Genomic DNA, 18,872 nt, shown 5'->3' on the forward strand with positions numbered 1-18,872 from the left:
ACGCGAGCTAGCTTATGATTTGAATGGCCAAAGGAGCAAAGGTATGGGTGATTGGGTCATTTTTTAAGAGAGAGGAATCTTTGCGTATTTACAAAGACATACAGCGTGCATCACTATCTTCCCTGACATCTAGGACACGAAAAAGTGATTTTCTATTTTCCCTGGCTAGTATGTGTGAAACATACATATGAAAACTCAGAAGTAACGTGGGCCTTCACCTCAGCGACTCCGACCTTCATGACAGCATCTCAGTGCTGGTGATCATGAATTGCTTTGGATGTTCCACTGCCTGTGTTTTTTCCCTATTTGTCAGCTCTCCTTTTGGGTTTGGGCCTCTATCCCTACACACTGCATTCACTGAGTGTATTTTGCCGACACAACCTCCCATTGTCGATGCTGAGCTTACAACCCGAGAGCACACTAGGTTTTTCACCTCACAACTGATCCATTTCACTACCGTTCCTAGCCCATTTTCTGAATGCCAGGCCTCATCTCTCCTACTCTGTAACCCATAACCAGTGCTCTGATTCCCAAAAAGAAGACCTGATATTTTATTTCAATGAAATATTATCCTACAAAATGTGTAGGATTCTCTGGTTACCTCTTAATATGCAAGTCTTTCACCTTTTACTAAAAGATATGTAGGCTTTGTCTCAACTTTTTACCCAAATTGAGATTCTGTTAGATACCATCGTTGTCTGGTCTAATGTCTAAACTGTCTACCTTTGTCTTCTGTTACCTCCCATCCACTCAGCATCCCTTCAGTGTGTTCAGTTACATGATCCTCAGCCCACGTTAGTGCTCTTCCATTTGAAGCCGACCACGTACCTGATCACAAGTCATCTCCTCTGCTCTTTGCTGGGTTTCCCTTCAGAGCATACAGAATCGCCTCGCGCAACGCCTCCCTCCTTGTATCCCCTTTGGCCTCCTTTAGGATGGAAGATGTGTTGAAGCAGTAGTTTGTTGCTTTCTTTCCTGCTGGCTCCACGTTTGTGAAAGGGTCTGGTTGAATCCAGCAACATCCTCACCTATCTCAGTAAAAATGTTGAACCTGCCAGGGCCAAGGCTTGGTTCAGTACCACCTACTAGAGGTTGCTAAGGATCATGGGACCACTTACAAACGCACTTAAAAGTCAACATCCAGCCTAACTCGTCCTCACTTTATCCAGTGGGGTATCACGAAACTTATCACTTTTTTTTTTTTTTTGCTACAATTAGATAATTTCATGTTGGAGATAGCCCTCTCATCGATCCCCAGAAAGTTCCCTTCTCCCTCTCCCCAGAAGGAAATGGGCTCCATCTGACCTGTGTTATCTCACTGCCTCTTGCTAACTGCACTCAGATTATCTTCGTGATGTCTCATCTGAAATTCTGCTCCAAGACAGCGTTTTAACCAGTGGCCTGTCCAAACCCTGTGACTGCCTGCAAGAAAGTCCTGCTAGACACACTGTACTCTCAGCTCAGGCTGGGGACCTTGTTCCGAAGGTGACAGGCATGGTGTCAAGGGTCAGAAGGCTTAGGTTCAAAGGCAATGTTTCATCAACATTATTTTCTACTTCTCAACTTCTGTAAAAATGATAATATAACGTCCAAAATATGATAGTATTTCTTGCTACTTGATCTTATCCTTTGGGCTTTGCATCTAGTTGCTACACATAGGCTATAAAGATCCTAGTTTATGGTGTTGTTTATTTTCTTTAATTCAGTATAGGTCCATCTCATTTTCATCCCAAACTTACCCCAGTGGCCTTCTAACTGGCTGCAGGCCTCTCACCTCATACTTTTCCAGTTTAGACTCTTCAGTGAGGTCACCCATGTATGATTAGTGGGAGCCTGTGAGGATCCATCCAGACTTCTCAGTCCCCTTTCAAATCTACCAAGTCAGAATCCACGTGTCTACAGGACCGGCAAGTTATTATATTCGAGTTTGAAATACACTCTCCTCTCTTATGCCACGCCGCTCCCCACTGAAGGAACATTCTTAAACTTCACATGAGCCATCCCCAAACTAATGAACCACCTTAACTTTCAGATGAGATGCTTTTGACATCATTGGTTCTAAGAACGATGAGCAAGTGTGTCAAATAATTTTAGAGCAGCTATAAAAATGATCAAGATCCAGTTAGAGACTCCCTTCTAGTGAAAACAAAGTGTATTGTTTCTCGGTGGTGAGAGGGCATTTGGGAAACAAATGTGTGATGGGCTGAGTTCCTCTTACTCATTTTATGCTTACACTGTGTTGGATACAGTGACAAGCATTTTTCTTATTTAATTCTTACCATAATCTATTTAGACAGGTATTTTTTTAATCTTTATTTATATGAGAAAAACTAAGATTCAAAGCACTCTGGCCATCTAGAATCACAACACTGGTCCAGACTGTAGTGTAAATAGCAAACACATCTGCAATACAGAGGCAAAGACAAGTGGTTCTGTCCTAAGAAGCCAGGGGCCCGGGTGGGAGGCACGGATACTCTCCGATGCCTAGTTTCTCCACACACATGGTGTCATTGACACTGGTGTCCTCATGGTTGGGACGTGTTCCTGCCCTTGGGAAGGAGGAAGGGAAACGTGAAGGGCATTCAATTTCTTATGAAAACGCAGTCCAAAGTCTTACCTGTCGTTTCTGCTTACTTTCTGTCAACCAAAGCTTGTGCCCATGGCCATGTTTAGTGCAAAAAAAAAAAAAAAAAAAAAAAAAAGGCAAAGAAATGTAGGAACTTGGAAGTTACTTACTAGAAAGAGTACAGTGTGATAAGAGAAACTAGTGGGTTCTGCCCAGGCACCTAGCTGAAGGATGATGTTCAAACCCTGTCACCAAAGCTTGTAATCTTTATATATAATTGACTGTTGACAGATGTTGAATTGAGATAGATTGAGACATATGTGTAAGCTTTTTTATGGTTTGGAATCATTTCTTCCTTTTCTTTGCTTCCTTGACCACCAAAGTGAGTCTGTGACAAATTGCCACAATTTTTAATGAAGTTATTTTTACTTATAAAACAGGATACATGTTTGTTGAGCAGAAATATTATAATAAAATAATCTACCAATTATTTTCTGGACTTTTTAATGAAACTTTATTTTTTACATTTAGGGTGTGTGTGTGTGTGTGTGTGTGTGTGTGTGTGTGTGTGCACGCATATACATGCTGGGGTTTACATGCGAAGGTCAGATGAAGATTTGATTCTTTGTAATTCTTTTAAGAGTTGGTTCTTTCATTTTCACTCTCTGGGTCTTGAGGATCAAACTCAGTTGTTACAGGCTTGACAGTAACTGCCTTAACCAGTGAGCCATGTTGCCATTCTGAAATTGTTATTTTATTCCAAATAAATATATGCTGATTATTTTGTGTTTCACATAACTAGTTCGCGTACTCATTGATAAGCACTTGAGATATATATATATATATATATATATATATATATATATATACACATATGTGTGTGTGTGTATATGCATGCAGATACATGCATATGTATGTATATATACATGCAGCACTATATATATCCTCCCAGATACATACATATATATGTGTATATAGGCATGCATGCATATTCTTCAAAATGATTTTATACAAATCATTTTTAACAAATAATCACCTTCTTTATAAGAGGCATTTGTCTTAGGAGAATGACATTGTTCCAAAAACTTCTGGAATTTCATTTTTGCAGGAGTACAGGTCAACTCATGTGCAATAGTGCTTCATAACGACGCCACCAAACATTCAGAGGCATGCAGCAATATTTAACTCTCACACGTGTAGGTCCCCTGCGGTGGCCTGGGTGGCTAGCTCTGTCCCAGGCATCTCTGACTCTCCTGGGATAGCTGACTAGCTTGAACCTGTTTTCTTCTGGCTATGGCAGGAGGAGAAGAGAACAGATGGAAATACTTGAGGCCTAGACTGGGAACTGGCATAAGCCAAAGCACACCCTGTAGCCAAACCACAGTCAAAATCCAACAGAGAAAGCCCGACCAGGCTTTTAGCTAGAGAAAAGAGTCACAAGATAAAGAGTAGAAGCACACTCTGTAAGGAATCCAGGCCAGGGCAAATAAACAGCTTAGCATGACTTTGCCTTAGCAAGTTATTATGAATGTTTGCCATGATAGTAACTATTTGACCATGTCACAAAAAATTATCTTATTTCTGGAAGAATTTGTTTAAGAATATAGTATTTAGTGCCGGGGTTCTCAGCCTTCCTGAGGCTGGGACCCTTTAATACAGTTCCTTCATGTCATTGTGATCCTTGACCACAGAATTATTTTCATTGCTATTTCATCACTGTACTTTTGCTGCTGTTATGAATCATAATGTAAATATCTGTGTTGTCTGATGGTCTTACATGACCCCTGTGAAAGGATCGTTCGCTCCCCAAAGAGGTCACTACCCACAGGTTGAGAACCACTGGCTTAGTGGCATAGTGGTTGGGATAAGTGTCTTTCCTAGTTGGCCACTCTGAGATGATTAAGACTCATTCAAACATTTGGTTCTAAAGCAAATCTTTGTTGTCGATACTGCTTTTTTGAGACAAAAATGTCTCCTCATGGCCCTGACAGTCCCAGAACTTAACTATGTAGACTGGGTTGGCCTCCAACACATAGAGCTCTGCCTATCTCTGCCTCCTGAGAGGTGGGATTAAAGGTGTGTGCCGTCATGCCCAGCTCTCTAAACTATTTGTCATAATAAATCTGATGCATTGTAGTCGTAGGCTAGCCAAGAAGAAAGGAAGCTAGTAGAGGATCACACTAAACGTCTGTCTAACTCTGGAAAATATGCTTTCTGTGCAGATTCTCATTGCCAAATCCCCTCTGGCTCCCTTCACCTCCTTCGTCTACACCATCAGAGGGGAAGGCCTGGTTCTTCAAGGTAAGATCCTTCCGCTGAATGACCACTGGGAGCATGTTCTTCTCAATGCTGCCCACAGCCAGTGGCCAGCACTGCTTGGGTCCTTTTAGATGCTAGCTCAGGACAATTCAAAGGCCAAGGTGAATTAACCGGTGATTTGTTTCTTTTCTTTTTTTTTTTTTTAACCCTGATAAGATCAAGAGATTTGGCAAGTTGTAACAAGAATTTGACAGGAAGAAGGAAGAGCAACAGGATTTAGTAACAGAATGGAAGGACTGGCTGGGGCTGTTGTTTAGTGGTTGAATGCTCACTTATATTGTTGTGTTATAACAAACAAAACAAAAAGAAAAACAAAACAAAAAACCTTCAAATGGGACAATAATAACAAAAAATTAGGGCTTAATCCGTTGAGATTCTGTAGATCAATATGAAGCACTATGACTATAGATTTTATATATATACATACATACATATGTAAATGTATATGTATGTGTGTGTTTTCATGTATATGGTCAGGTGCCTGTGCATAATGAAACCTGAAATTGACGGGCATCTTCCTCAATTACTGCCTGCCTTATATCTGAGGCCAGGTCCCTTGCTAAACGTGGAGTTCTCCCTTCTGGCTAGTAGGGCTGGCCAGCTTGCTTCAGGGAGTCTTCTATCCCTGCCTCCTGTCCTGGGATTGTTGGTGGGCTGCCACAACCACCAACTTTTCACATGGGGCCTGGGGTTCCAAACTCCAGTCGTCACATTTTCCCAGCAAGCCCTTGACCTGTTGAGCTGTCTCCTCAGCCCCATAATGATCTTGTAAGTAAGCAGATGGCCGTCGCCTTTGAAGCTGGTATTTACCTTAGGAGAATGTTGAGAACACTTCTGATTGTTGGTGAGAACTTGCCCCCACCATCTCCACAGCAGATCCTGTGGTGTGAACTGTGAACAAGTTGTCAGTGCCTGCCTGGCCAAGATCTCCCTCTTAACCCACAACCTGCAGGGCTGTGTGTGGGATTCCTGGAGCCCCACTTCCCTGTGCTGAAGTCCCAAAGATGCTTCTTCTAGTTTGGACTTTGTGACGTCATGGTCCTTGACTTTAAAAGAGCTGGGTTCTTGCTCAAAGCAGAACTCCATCGGGCCATGAACTGGAACTCACTTGAGTGGAGGTTCAATCCTAGTTTCTGGGCACCTGGTTAGGAGAGGCTCTTGATATTGCCAGGTCTTTCCAGAAAATAGTTAACATGCAAGGGTAAATTTAAAACTTAGACGATTCAGCCCGTGGAGTCACTTGTCTAGAACCGATCTATGGATTAAGGAGTGTTCAGGATACACATTTGTCTCCACTGTAAAGCCAGAGACCCCACCCACGGGGATGCATAGGTGAGCATCTGCCCCAGCCAGAGAACATTTGCTATTGCTTTGCATGGGGGAATGTCTGCCCTGCTGGGTTTTATGAACTCGGGTTTTCCCCCAGGTTTGTTAAACAGGGCAGTTGCTTCCGTGTCCCCAAGGAGATCACTTCATTGCAGAGACCCAGCAGGGGCAAGATGGGGAGTTCCTGCTTCTGGATGAGGAACTGCAGCCCCCCTTCCCGTCCCCCTCTAGAATGTCTGCTTCTTAATGGACTCTCAAGCAGTGTGTTTGTTTCGCGCAGCTGAGCTCCCCAGCGGGAGACTCTCAGGTCCACAGAAATTTGGGGTAAGAACCACTGACCTTTGGCTCTTACCCTTTGACTTATGCTATCCAAGTTCCTTGGTAAATATTTTTTTTACAATTGCAAATATTGTTTTCTGACAAAGAAGCAGAGATTTTAAGACCAGATTAAGCAAAGCAAACAGCAGGCCCCTTTGTTAGATACTCTCTAAGGGTGTATAACTAATAAGCGATCAGAAAGCTGGGTTTGTATTTACCTAGTGAACAGTGTGGATTTTGAGGGCTCCATTTTTAGAGCCTGTCTTAGAAGATTAGTGGTCTAGTAAACAGAAAGTTAAGAATAAGATTTCAGAAAGTCTAAGGAAGGTTGCAAGCTAAATTCAGGAAGAAAAGAATCTGTTCTGCCCAGCTAGCTTATACTGAAAGCCTTGCTGTGAAACATCTCTAAGCTTGTCTAAAGTGGAGAACACTGAGAGTGTTTGCAGGGACAAGATTCCCTGCTTTAGCTCCCTCATGTCCACTCCTAAGATCGTGTTTCACACAGAGAAGAGGGAATTGTAGAGAGAAGAGTAGAAACTGGGTATATACTTGGTGGGCGGAGGTGAAAACCAACAGTAAGGATCTCAGAAACCCTACAGCCTGAGCGAACCCACAGTAAAAACAAACAACAACAAAACCCAGATGCACTGGCACTTACCCATAATCACAGCAATCCTATAGATGAGAGGCAAAGGCAGGAGACTCCTCCCCCGGACCCCCGCCCCCCAGCTGGGCTAGCCTGGAGTACATAGCATGGCAGATCTAACAAGAGAGACCCAGCCTCTCAAAACCCAGATGGAGAGGAGCTGGACAGATGGCTCAGCAGCTGAATGTGACTGCTGCTCTGGCAGAGGACCCAGGTGTGATTCCCAGCATTCACTGGTGGCTCCAGGGGATCCACTGCCTCATCCGGTCTCTGTGGATACCAGGCACACATGTGGTGCACATACATACATGCGGGCAAAACACTCATGCACATAGAACAGAATCTAAAAAGAAAGGGGAAAAAACAGGATTGGAAGAAGAGAACATGTGTCAAAAATTGTTCCCTGACCTCCACATGCATGTTATGTCAAGTATGTGCATGGACGTGTGCGTGCACACACAACAACAATAATAGTGTAATAGTAAGCAAAGAATAACTACAGAGAAAGCTAGAAACCAGAAAGAAAGTGTGTTACTGAAGGGGATGGACCGGAGCAATGTGTCTAGGAAAGAGAAAAATTCAAGAAATTGTCAGGATGCTAAGCCCCCAGCCAACAAAATCATGCCCGGGGAGGGGCTCCAAACCTCCCTGGCTGATTTCTAGGCTGCCATCTTGGTTCTACTCCCCCAGAAGTACCTCTCTCTCTAGGGGACCCTGCTTCCCCTGTCCGCAATGGGCCTGAACACAACCTCACAGGCCCGGCTCTCCTGCCATGTACTCCTGGCTCTTCTGGGAGGGAGGGGGAGGTGATGAGGGGAGCTGTTCTCCCCAGAAAGTCAAGAGCCTCGGTTATTAGAAAGAACACTTGGTTTTCAGTTCCAGCTCTGCTGTGATTTTGAGAAAAGTCGGGGGGGGGGGGGGCAGCTGTAAGAACTGTACAGTAACCTGTGTAGCGAGCTGGGATGAAACTGATACAGTATAACCAGCACTGAGGAACAAAGGGAGGTGGGGAGAGAGGGGAGGAAGGGGAACGGGAAGATATCAGGTTATATCACATACATTGGATCCTTCCATGTGATGTTGTGTGTGCATATATGTCCATGGTCATATATGTTTGTGTATGCAGATCATGTGGCCTGTGGCTTGGACCGCAGCAAGCAGCCTGGGCGATCTCTAAAGGCCTCCAGACTTCATTTCTCTGCTTCTCCTGGGGGGCCACATGCTTACCCTTTACCTCTCTCCTCCCTCAGTACAGTCGTTCCCTTGAGATCACCACAGGCTGAAACACCAAGCTTGCTCCCCCCCCACCCCATCCTTAGCAGATGAGCGTGCTGAAAGATCTGCATAGTCCGCAGGTTGAAAGCAGAGAAGCCTTGCTCGGTGTGCCATAAACCTGGGGAGATACCAGCAGTGCCGGCCACAGAGCTTTGAGGTGGGAGGGGCTGCTCGGCAGCCAAAGTGAGCATGAAGCTCCTGGTGGGACCTGCAGGGCACAGAGAAGGGTGGCAGGAAGATTGGGCAGGAGGCTGGGGCAGGTCCTGGGCTAGCAAGAGCAGCAGGTGCCATTGTAGCTTGATGTCAGTCTCTGGGAGAGAGGCGGGCTGGGGTGGTGGGCAAGCGCAGTTTGCTCCTACCGGCTGCTCCGGGGGCGGGGACCGTGACCGTGGGAATGGTCCCTCGGTGCCTTTTATCCTCGGCAAACCCCAAGACTCCTAATACCTGCAGCCCTCTGAGCGCACAGCAGAGGGGGGGGATGAAAGGTGAGGGCAAAATGTGATTGACCAGCTCCACGGGCCTTTCCCCTCACTGGTTCTGAGGATTAGGATGCCGAGAGCAGGCAGCAACCGGCGCCTGACACTGGTCCCTCCCCTTTGTTCACTGGGACGGGAGAGACAATGAAAGGGCTGGCTGGAAAGACCGAGGGGCTGGGGAGAGAGTTCTCAAGCTGCTTTTTTGAAACACTTGAAGGAGCCAGTCCACGCTATTGTTGCAGTAAAATAGAAAGTGGAACTATTCTCCTTAAAAAAAAAAAAGAAAGAAAGAAAGAAAGAAAAGAAAAAGTAAAAGAAAGAACCACCCTCCCCAGGCATCTTCAGGAGGCTGCTGGACTGAAGCCATTAACATGGTAATACCATCCATCCTGTTTGCATCTCCTTTGTCTGCCCAGCGTTTGTCTGGGATTCTGCCTCCTCGATAGGCCCTAGACCCTGAAAATGCTTAGGCCCCAAAGAAGAGGGAGCGAGCTCCTGGCCACCAGCTTCCAAGTGGCCTGGCCTCTAGGAGGGGGCCAGGTGGAGTTAGAGGGAGAGTCCAGCCCTTTGGGCAACCGGAATGAGAATGTTGGGAATGGAAAGGAACTGCGAATCTAATTTTCCTTTTCCCCTCCATGGAAGCCTTGGTACCCACCAAGCGGAAAAGTTTGCAAAGGGCTGAGTGAAGCAGAGAGCTGCCAGGACTGAGGGCCAGGGAAAAGCAGCTGACTTTGGGGGTAGGTTTTAATGGGGTGCCCCCCACCCAGAGCACCTGGCCACAAAAGAAAAGGGAGAAATTACAGGAAACTCCCACTTGACCTGTCTCTCTGCTCATGCCTCATGTCTCAGTGAGCTCCAAATGTGCACCAAGAACAGCCGGGTGTGTTGCTGATGCTGGGGGTGGGGGTACGGGATGGGAGAAGTCCTCTGGCCCCCCTAGAGCAAGCCCTGTTTTTTTGGTGGGGAGGGGCTATGACTGGGTAAAGGCGCTTCCAAGGAAGAAGCTGGCTCAGAGATTGGAAAGGATGGATGGCGAGGCACACTGTTCATGCTTGGCCTTGCATCCTCCTTTCCTCAGGAATCCAGGAAGTGGTTGGGAAAACAGAAAACCAAGTTGTTTTAAGCACGACAGAAGACAGTTTCATTGGCCAGTAAGACGGAAGCATGTGTGTCTTCCATTGTTTTTACAACACCAGCGTCTGGCATGATATGTTGGCTCTAGGCTCTGGGCTGTCCTGTACTAGTTTAGGTTTGAAGGAGCTGAGATGGGGTGGGGAGCCTGAGAGGAGCCTGAGCTACCCCAACCCAAGTCCTGAGAGGGTGCTAGATACAAAACTCGCTTTAGCCATTTACTTCACAGACTCAGATGGAACCAGAGCCATGACGCTGTTTCCTTGGGGAGCTGGACAGCTGTGACCCTGCTTTCTTGCTTTTAGTGTCGAAAAATGCCTTGTTTGAACACCTTTGGGAGCTCCTGGAGAAAGACATTAATCGGTTCTGTGTGTTTGCCATAAACAGTCTCCAACCCCGTTTTCTTAGTCCTAAGCCCTTTTGGGAGATCGTGCTGAAGAATTCTTTCCCCCAGATACTGCCATGTGGGCTCGTTACCCTGCAGTTGGAATCTGTAGTCCACCTAAATGTCTTTTTTTTTTTCCTCCTGGACTCAAAATGACACAGAAAATTCTCAATTTATTTCCATCCCAGTACAGAAGCAAGCGTCTGCATGGTAAATCCATCCCACATATCTGGCACAGCCCAGCATTCATGTGAGACACTGGGCCAAGAGCCCTGAGATTGAGCGGAGCAGACAACACTAAGTCCCCTCCCAGAGGTCATAGAGAGGGAGGCAGAGCTGGCCTGTCACTGTGTCCCTGCCCACCCCCACCCTCCCCACTCCGGGAGCTGGAGCAGCCTCAAAAGGCTCCCCCAGGCCCCCAGGTGTCCGTGTCCCCGCTGCTCTGTGCTCTTCTGACATGCGCTCTGCGACCCCTTCCATGTCGTCCTCACCACTCACCCTCTGCTTGTCCACTTGCTCTCCTCTGACCGTTAGCTTCAAGGAGCTCCCTCTTCGTCTCTGCAGAGCCCAGTGCCCTGCACACTGTAGGCAAGCACTCTATGACTGACCTCAGCCGGAAAACGTTTTTTAATATGCAACAACAGAGAAGTCATAAAACATGAGTTTTACATGTCTGTAGTACCTAGAATTAGGTTTTTAAATTCCCACTAGTTTCTTTCTTCCTTTTTATTTTCTTCAATAATGGGACTGATACTTAGCAAAGCTTGAGTCTCTAAAGCTAACCCCAAGCCAACTCCTCTAACACATCCCCACCGTCCACAGGGTCACGTCCCCCGCCACGTCATACTTCCTTCTCTGCCATTCTTGAACGCTTTTCTGTCTAGGTGTGAATCCACATGGAATGGTTTCCTCCGGGGCACATTCCAGAAGTTTCCTTAGTGCTTTTTCATATACACTTCACCACTTTTCTCTTGTTATGTATCTTGTTACTATGGTATGTCCACACGGACACACGTAACTCGTGTCCTTTCACTTCAGGGAACCATCTTCCACTGACGCCATCCAACTCCTTTTTATGGACGTTTTTGTAAAGGTTTATTTATCTTCATTTTATGTGCCTATGTATCTGTGTCCTGCGTGCATGCCTGCCTGTGCCTAAGGTGGCCAGAAGAGTGGCAGATCCCTTGAAACTGGTTGTCAGTGACCAGATGGGCGCTAGGACCTGAACCAGGGTCCTCTGCAAAAGCAGGAGGAAGCGCTCTTAACCACTGACCACTGATCCATTTCTTCAGTCTCCCCCACCCCACCCCACCCTTCTCTCTTGTTTTTGGTTGTTGTTGTTGTTGTTTTTAATTTTGATTATTTAGAGCAAAGGATCTCTTTGCAGATCTCTTGGTAGGCAGGTATGAGGCTTCTCTAGGAATGTGTGAGAAGGGCAATGGCCTCCAGAGGCTGTATGCCTCATCTTGACTCTTTCACATCAACTTTCTTTCCGGAGAGATTTCCCAGTTTCCGCTCCCTCTGGAGGAAAAGAGCCCATTTCTGTGCAGTTGTATACAACTGTGTGGGCCTTGATGATTCTCCCGGACTTTTGGTGTGCCTCTGTCAACCTTGCCTTCCGACTGTAAGCTTTTGTGCCCTCTAGCGAGATCCACACAGCCAGTGTGTGCTTCTGGCATCCACTTAGGTGGCTACTGATGAGTCCTCCCTGTCCCTGAAGTTAGCTGTGCACATATTTCCTGTAAGATGCGTGTGGTCTCACCCACCACTCTCCTCTTCAGGTAAGGAAACAGAGTTGTGTTCACTGCCCCCAGGGTGGGTTTGGAGCCCATTCAAAGCATCCAGCCTGGGTCTGAGGTTTAAGAAATTCATGCCTTTGGGTCCCTTCCCCTGCCATGGAAAACCCTAGAGACACTTATTTCTCAGAATTGCTGGGCCTCTGATGACATACTGCAAGCCAGTCCCAAATCTTGAATCTTGATATTTTAAACTAAAAGATGCATCCGTCATACTGTTACAATGATCCCTTGAGAAATTTCCTTAGGGTAATGGGGTTGTAACTTAGCTGGTATAACTCCTAGGTAAACAGTGTGGCATAGTGCTTAGAACTCCTGATTGCCCACAGCACTGTGGAGGAATGCACTCAGAGCTGGCCTGTTTGTCCAGGGACCCAGCCTATCAGCTTACCTCCCCATCACACCTCACATAGCCCATTGTTGTCTTAGCCCAGAATGGCTCAGCATCATGTCCTCCATCCAGGCAGCAGGATTTGTGTTTGACGAAGAATCCAGGTGAGAGAGAAAGTGTCCCCTTCCTCTCAGGTTAATTACCCAGAAGCTACACGCTGTATTACATGCATCTGCGTGCATGATGTTGGCGAGCAATAAGTGAAATCCATGACAAGAAAAGTTGAAAATGTTACTAATCGGAGTGGTCATGCGCCCAAGTAAATAAGGGGCTCTACTACCATTACAGAAAGGTATGTCAACAACACATCCCCTTCAGGGGCCAGTTACAGAGATTCCAGGTGCAATAGTACAGCCCCTAGGGCTGTTACGGCCTTGAAATGAGGCATAAATATTGAATGTATTAAAAGTTCTCAGTCCTGTTCTCTTTGGTTCCAGAGAATGTAGCAGAAGAATAAGGTACACCACAGCAGTCAGTTATTGTACCAAGGATCAGCACTCAGAACTCCTGTCCCAACCCCACCCCAGTCCAGAACAGAACCTCTTTCAAGCAGGAACTTAAGTATGTGTTCTACTAGTATGTGGGTTAGGTATGAACTTGGGTCCCAAGTCACAGACTAAGCACATTTTTTTCTCAAATTTATTTTTCCCTGCCTACACTTTTGTTTTCTGTAAACATTGAACAAAATACCTGTTGAAATAAGGTTAGAAAAGAAAAATCTTAGCCGAGCGATGGTGGTCGCGCACACCTTTAAGTTCAGTACTCAGGAGGCAGAGCCAGACAGATCTCTGTGAGTTCAAGGCCAGCCTGGTCTACAGAGCGAGATCCAGGACAGGTACTAAAACTACACAGAGAAAACCTGTCTCGAAAAAAACAAAAAAAGAAAAAAATAAATAAAAACTTTTATTCTAATACCTGGACTATAGTTAGGCTGGCTCCTCCTATAGAACCTGGAAGCCATTGGCAGAGTTAATAATTTGCATTTGTTAAAATGTCCATACCAAAAGATGTTAAATCAATCCAGGTTGTAGATTTTCTTTGAAAATCACTTCCAAAAGGACTTGGTGTTCTTTCTAGAATATGATTTAAGCTCCATGATGGTTAGTTGAGTTCAGATCATACTAGTTGAACATCTATTGTTTACAAAGCTAGGTGCTCTGGATTCAGAGGACATAAAGCAGGGAGGGGTCCCTTTTAGCTCAAAAGAAGATGGAGTTAGATAAGTTTAATCAAAGACAAACTGACACCTGTTACAGAGGTTTGAGCAGCAGAGCTTGAAAGGGGTAAAGTGATAGATTCATTCCAGCCCAGGATAAGTAGGCAAGGCGCCTGAGAACATGGGACTTGAACTGGATTCAGCTAGTTAATACTGACAAAAACCGCATCCCATTGTCTCTTGACAGCGGCCAATTTCTTTTGCTGTTTGAGGATAGATTTGGGGACACTGGGGAATGCTGATTAGTGACAAATGTTGAATCATGCTGACTAATGTGTTCTAAATGGATTGACTCAACAATAAGGGGGCCTTCGAGAGTCAAGAGTTCAGGTCGTGAATCTCACCCATGGGATGAAATGCAAATCACTTTACATCTTTCTCTTCCTCTTTTTTCTTCCTTCTGTTCTTGTTTGTTTTGTTTTCTTTGTGTTTTTATTTTTTGTTTTTTTGTTTTGTTTTGTTTTGTTTTTGTTTTAGTCAATTAAACTGTGTTCATCCTGAGAATCCAGCAAGTTACCTTGACTAGTAAGTGCTTTACAAACCTCCAGGGTGACAGAAATGCTGAGCCACCACCAGCTTATGCAGCCGGACTTAGTTTTTTTGTAAACCATGCTGAATGAGACTGTCGTCCATCACACGCTGCTCCCTCAGCCATGCGAAACTTCCATTTCCCCACATATGCCATGAGAACCAACGAAGAATGAACCGTTCTCACAAAACCTGACACATAGAGGAGCTTTTGAAAAATCTTCCATCTACCTACTGGGGCGCCTGTGCCTCTGGACAACAAATGTCACCACAAAACTAAGCGCTTGCGTTACACACATAGCTCTTTCTCTCTTTTGACATTTCCCCAGCTAGACTGCTTGAGAACCTGGCCTTCCATGTCCAGATGTTTACTGAATTCTGAAGGCCCCCCAAAGGGCCCAAATTCTTTTGTTGCTCTTCAAATCATTTCCCACAGAGACTGACCAATGTCCCGAAGGAGCCCTTCAATAGAGGCGATAAATGAAGGCAGTTGAAGACATGACCCCCCGAGGCTTGTCCCCATCCACTCTAACAAAGGGCCTGAGGCACAACCTTGTAAGGAGTGTTTTGGTCAGCAGCGTCCCTATGAGAGGCCAAGTCTCCCCCACAGGGCTGCTTTCAATGGCCATCATCGTAGTGGAAGTCCTGGGCATTTGTTAAGGGTTGTGGTGTGCTAGGTGTAGCATAAAACATCTAAATCATGGCTCCCAGCCTTTGTGAGGGTTTCCTGAGGCTACAGATGGCAGCTGGCTTTCTCAGGGGAATCTTGGGGATAACAGAAACCCCAAGAGGGGCTCCTGAGTCTTTGGGTGATCCTTTCCCAAAGACTCAGGACTTCCCCTTTTGTATATGGCTCCCAGCAGTCAAGCCAGAGTTGCTGGACCTTAACACTGACTGGGCCATTTCTGGGTGTCTCTAGGCCATGCCATGGTTGGCTCTGTGGGAGGGAAATGTTGCTGCAGAAAAAGCTTTATTTAGCTTACTAATGGGAAGGTAGTACATTTCATGACAGCATTTTCTTTTTAACTTTCCTTTTCTTTCTCTCTCTTTTTCCTTTTAGACCAAGAGAGGCCATAGGGATGCTGGGGCCTTGGTCTGGAGCTGATGGGGGTGTGTGTGATTTGTGAAATGAAACAAGACCAAGACTGCTTGGAAAAAGGAACCGGAAGCCAACATAATGAGGATTAATTGGTTGATTGCTGTTGAGATGGTTACTGTGATTTCAGACCCGGAAGGGAAGGTGAAGATGAGGAAGCCTTTGTCCGGTCTCTCGATGCAGAGGGCTGGAGGCTTTACCACCATGGGATGTCAGCAGCCAGAATAGGAATTTGCACTTACATAGCACCTTTCAACCATGCACCTCAAAGCGGGTTAGCCACATTAATTAATTAAGCCCCACAATCCCCCTGGGGAGAGGAGGAGGAGGACTAACAAGATTTGTAATTACAGAAGGGAACATTTCCGAATAAAGTATTGTCCAGCAAAGAGAAAGAATAGGTGTGAAAGAATTGGGGTCTCCAAAGAGTTACTGACTCACAAAGAAAACAGTGAGTCCGTGGGGGAAGCTGGAGGCGGGCATGGATGTGGGGGTCTGCTCTTGTGTCAGAGGGAGGCCGAGGCCCTCAGAACTCACTGACAGGCTCGAATCTAACTTCGAAGCCAAGCAGGCATGGTATTAGTATTGTCTGGAAGGTCATTATAACTATTGTAAGCATACATTCATGTTCCACTGGGATAGTGTGTGTAGCCTTGCAGAACAAAGAGTGAGGCTCTCGTGGTATTTAATAAAGGACGAAGTGATTTCTTTGGAGTTGAAGCCCAAAGCTGGACCACTCAATTACAAATAAATCAATTGGTGACCCATGAGATAATTCCGTTCTTTGCCGTGGATGCCTGGCCCACCAGTTCCCACTGCCCAGAGGCTCTTAGGCAAAGTATCAGATTGAGCTGGTGCAGTGCAGTGTTTGGGGGCTGAAGCCCCTTCAAAGTCAAGTATTGAATCTTCCCAGGGCTAGTAAAATGGCTCACTGGGTAAGGATACTTGCCACTAAGTCTGATGACCTAGGTTTGATCCCTAGAACCCACATGTCAGAAGGAAAGAACCAGTTCCCCAAAGTTGCCCTCTGACCTCTACACATACATGTTGCACACACCAAAGAACAGGAGAGGAAGAGGAGGGAGAAAGAAAGAAAGAAAGAAAGAAAGAAAGAAAGAAAGAAAGGAAGGAAGGAAGGAAGGAAGAAAGGAGGGGGGAGGGAGGGAGGAAGAAAGAAGGAAGGAAGGAAAGAAAGAAAGAAAGAAAGAAAGAAAGAAAGAAAGAAAGAAAGTAAAGTTATTTATTTTTATTGAGACATTGTCTCACTATGCAGCCCTGGCTGGCCTGAAACTTGCTATATAGACCAGACTAGTCTTGAACCCTACTTCCTAATTACTGGGATTCAGGACATACACCACCATGCCCAACTATAAAGTTATTTTTAACAACAATCTTTCCAACCCCTGGCAACCTATCATCAAAATTATTGGTGACCCAAAACTTTAGAGTACTGCCTGCTCCCCCTCCAGAGACTTAAATGTCATAGGAGGTAGAATAAGCATTATACCTCATTCCCTGCCTCCTATTGGTACCCCAGAGAATGCTATGCAAAAAGGTGAGGGTGATGAGAGACTGTCTACTAACAACTTAGTAACTATTGAGTATAGACCAATATAAGCGATAGAGCATATGCGCCCCCCCACTCAGTAAACGAATCATGAGGAAATTCATTCTAATAACTATACTACAAAACGGAATGAAGTCTCGTGGTAGATGACGGTGAAGCCTCATGCTGCAGGGGACAGGGGAGGACATCTTGCTGGGCTAGAAACGTGTTCCCCGAGGAGCACAGGCATGCCCAGCATGAGGGAGTCAGGATTTGTGTAGGTCTGGAAGCCCTGTGCTTCCTCTCAGTGAGGGGCATTTTGAGAACTTGTGGTTTTCCATAGAATGCTTATGCAAACCAAGCTGATTAAATGTAAATTTCTCTCGTACATTCTTATGACACAGATTGGCTAACTTAAGACAACAAAAGGAGTGTTTGAGATGGTGATGAAGTTTAGTGTGCACTAGCCCCGTGTGTAAGGAAACAGCAGAGGGAAGATTGATGGCTTCCCCTCTCTCCCTTTCCCCTGTTCCCCTGAACAGGTCGTAAAACCTAGCCAGCTTTCCCCTAAAATAAGTCATAAAGACGTCATCCCAGAGGTGCCCTCCCTGGGCCTGGAGGAAAGGAATGCTCTTATCTCTCAAAGGCACTCTGGTGAAGAGAAGACTGAGTCAACCGGCCAGCTGTATCTGCCCCCTAGCTTACAGTAGGTCACACCTGCTTCTCCTCCACTCAGACTTCTGCCCACTCTCTTTAAAAGGAAAAAAAAAAAAAAAAACTACATGTTTTCCTGTTTCTTTGGGTCTCCGTGTCATATAGAGCACATTAGATAAATGTGTATGCTTTTCCCTCATTCATCTGTCTTTTGCCTTAGAGGTCTTGCCATAGGGAAGGAAAAAGTACCCATGTTTCTTGCCTACAGTTTCCGGTGCCCAGCACAGGGAGGCTGAGACACTTTACTCCAGCCTGTAGGTAAGATCCTTGGACAACTGTGACAAAAAGCCATTTGCATAAGAATTCTTATCAGGGCCAGCTCTCCCAGATCTACCTGCAATGCCTGGTTGAGAAGGAGGTAGAGATCTCTTCTCATGCTTCCCCAGACTGGTATTAGCAGGGTAACAATGTGTGTTTGGACTGACTTTCTGGCCAAAGCTAGCTGGAGGTACCTATGCATGATGGCCCTTTCCTTCCCGGCAACACCTCTCTTCCCGACTCCTTACCGCTGTTTCCAGTCCACAGTACTTGACTCCACTTCCACTTATCAGGGTACCCAAGTAAATCAGTTTTGCATATGCAGACAGCCATCTTCAGGCTGGATAGCCACAAGAACATGGCCTAGTGATGGGAGCTCTAGGAGGGTCTCTCTGTCCTTCCTTCCTTCCTTCCTTCCTTCCTTCCTTCCTTCCTTCCTTCCCTCCATCCCTCCCTCCCTCCCTCCCTCCCTCCCTTCCTGCCTTCTTTCTTTTTGCCCTTCTTTGGGGGTGCTCTTGGGTCTCGCAAGAGCTGCATCTTTTTGTCTCTTTTGAGGACACATTTCCTCCAATGTTTACACATATACACACACCACAGACAGACACCAGAGACACAGACATACATACACACCACACACAGACAGACACACAGAGGCACAGATAGACACACAGACACACACAGACACACACACACACACACACACACACCCCACAGAAAGACACCAGAGACACAGATGGACACACACAGACACACAGAGGCACAGATAGACACACAGACACACACACACACACACCACAGACAGACACACAGAGACACAGATAGACACACACACACATTCATCTGTATTGTTTGGGGTTCTGCATCACCTAATAGATATCCTGGTTG

At 45.9% G+C, this 18,872-nt stretch overlaps 1 protein-coding gene across 2 annotated transcripts in view; it reads left to right on the forward strand.

Moving 5' to 3' along the window:
* The window catches only part of Rad51b (RAD51 paralog B), a 754,045-nt gene that overhangs the window by 533,067 nt on the left and 202,106 nt on the right, over positions 1–18,872 (forward strand). Inside the window, exons 2-3 of one of the 2 annotated variants that reach the window (XR_004946474.1) lie at positions 4,789–4,867; positions 15,434–16,225. Coding sequence is in view for 1 of the 2 variants with exons in the window: in XM_036205342.1 (XP_036061235.1) it covers positions 4,789–4,867 (79 nt within the window). In the remaining variant the exon portion in view is untranslated. Of the gene's footprint in view, positions 1–4,788; positions 4,868–15,433; positions 16,226–18,872 lie in introns of those variants that run through there. The other variant, XM_036205342.1, reaches the window with a different exon arrangement.

Source organism: Onychomys torridus, chromosome 14 (genome assembly GCF_903995425.1).
Source record: "Onychomys torridus chromosome 14, mOncTor1.1, whole genome shotgun sequence".
In the NCBI taxonomy this organism is placed as follows: domain Eukaryota; kingdom Metazoa; phylum Chordata; class Mammalia; order Rodentia; family Cricetidae; genus Onychomys; species Onychomys torridus.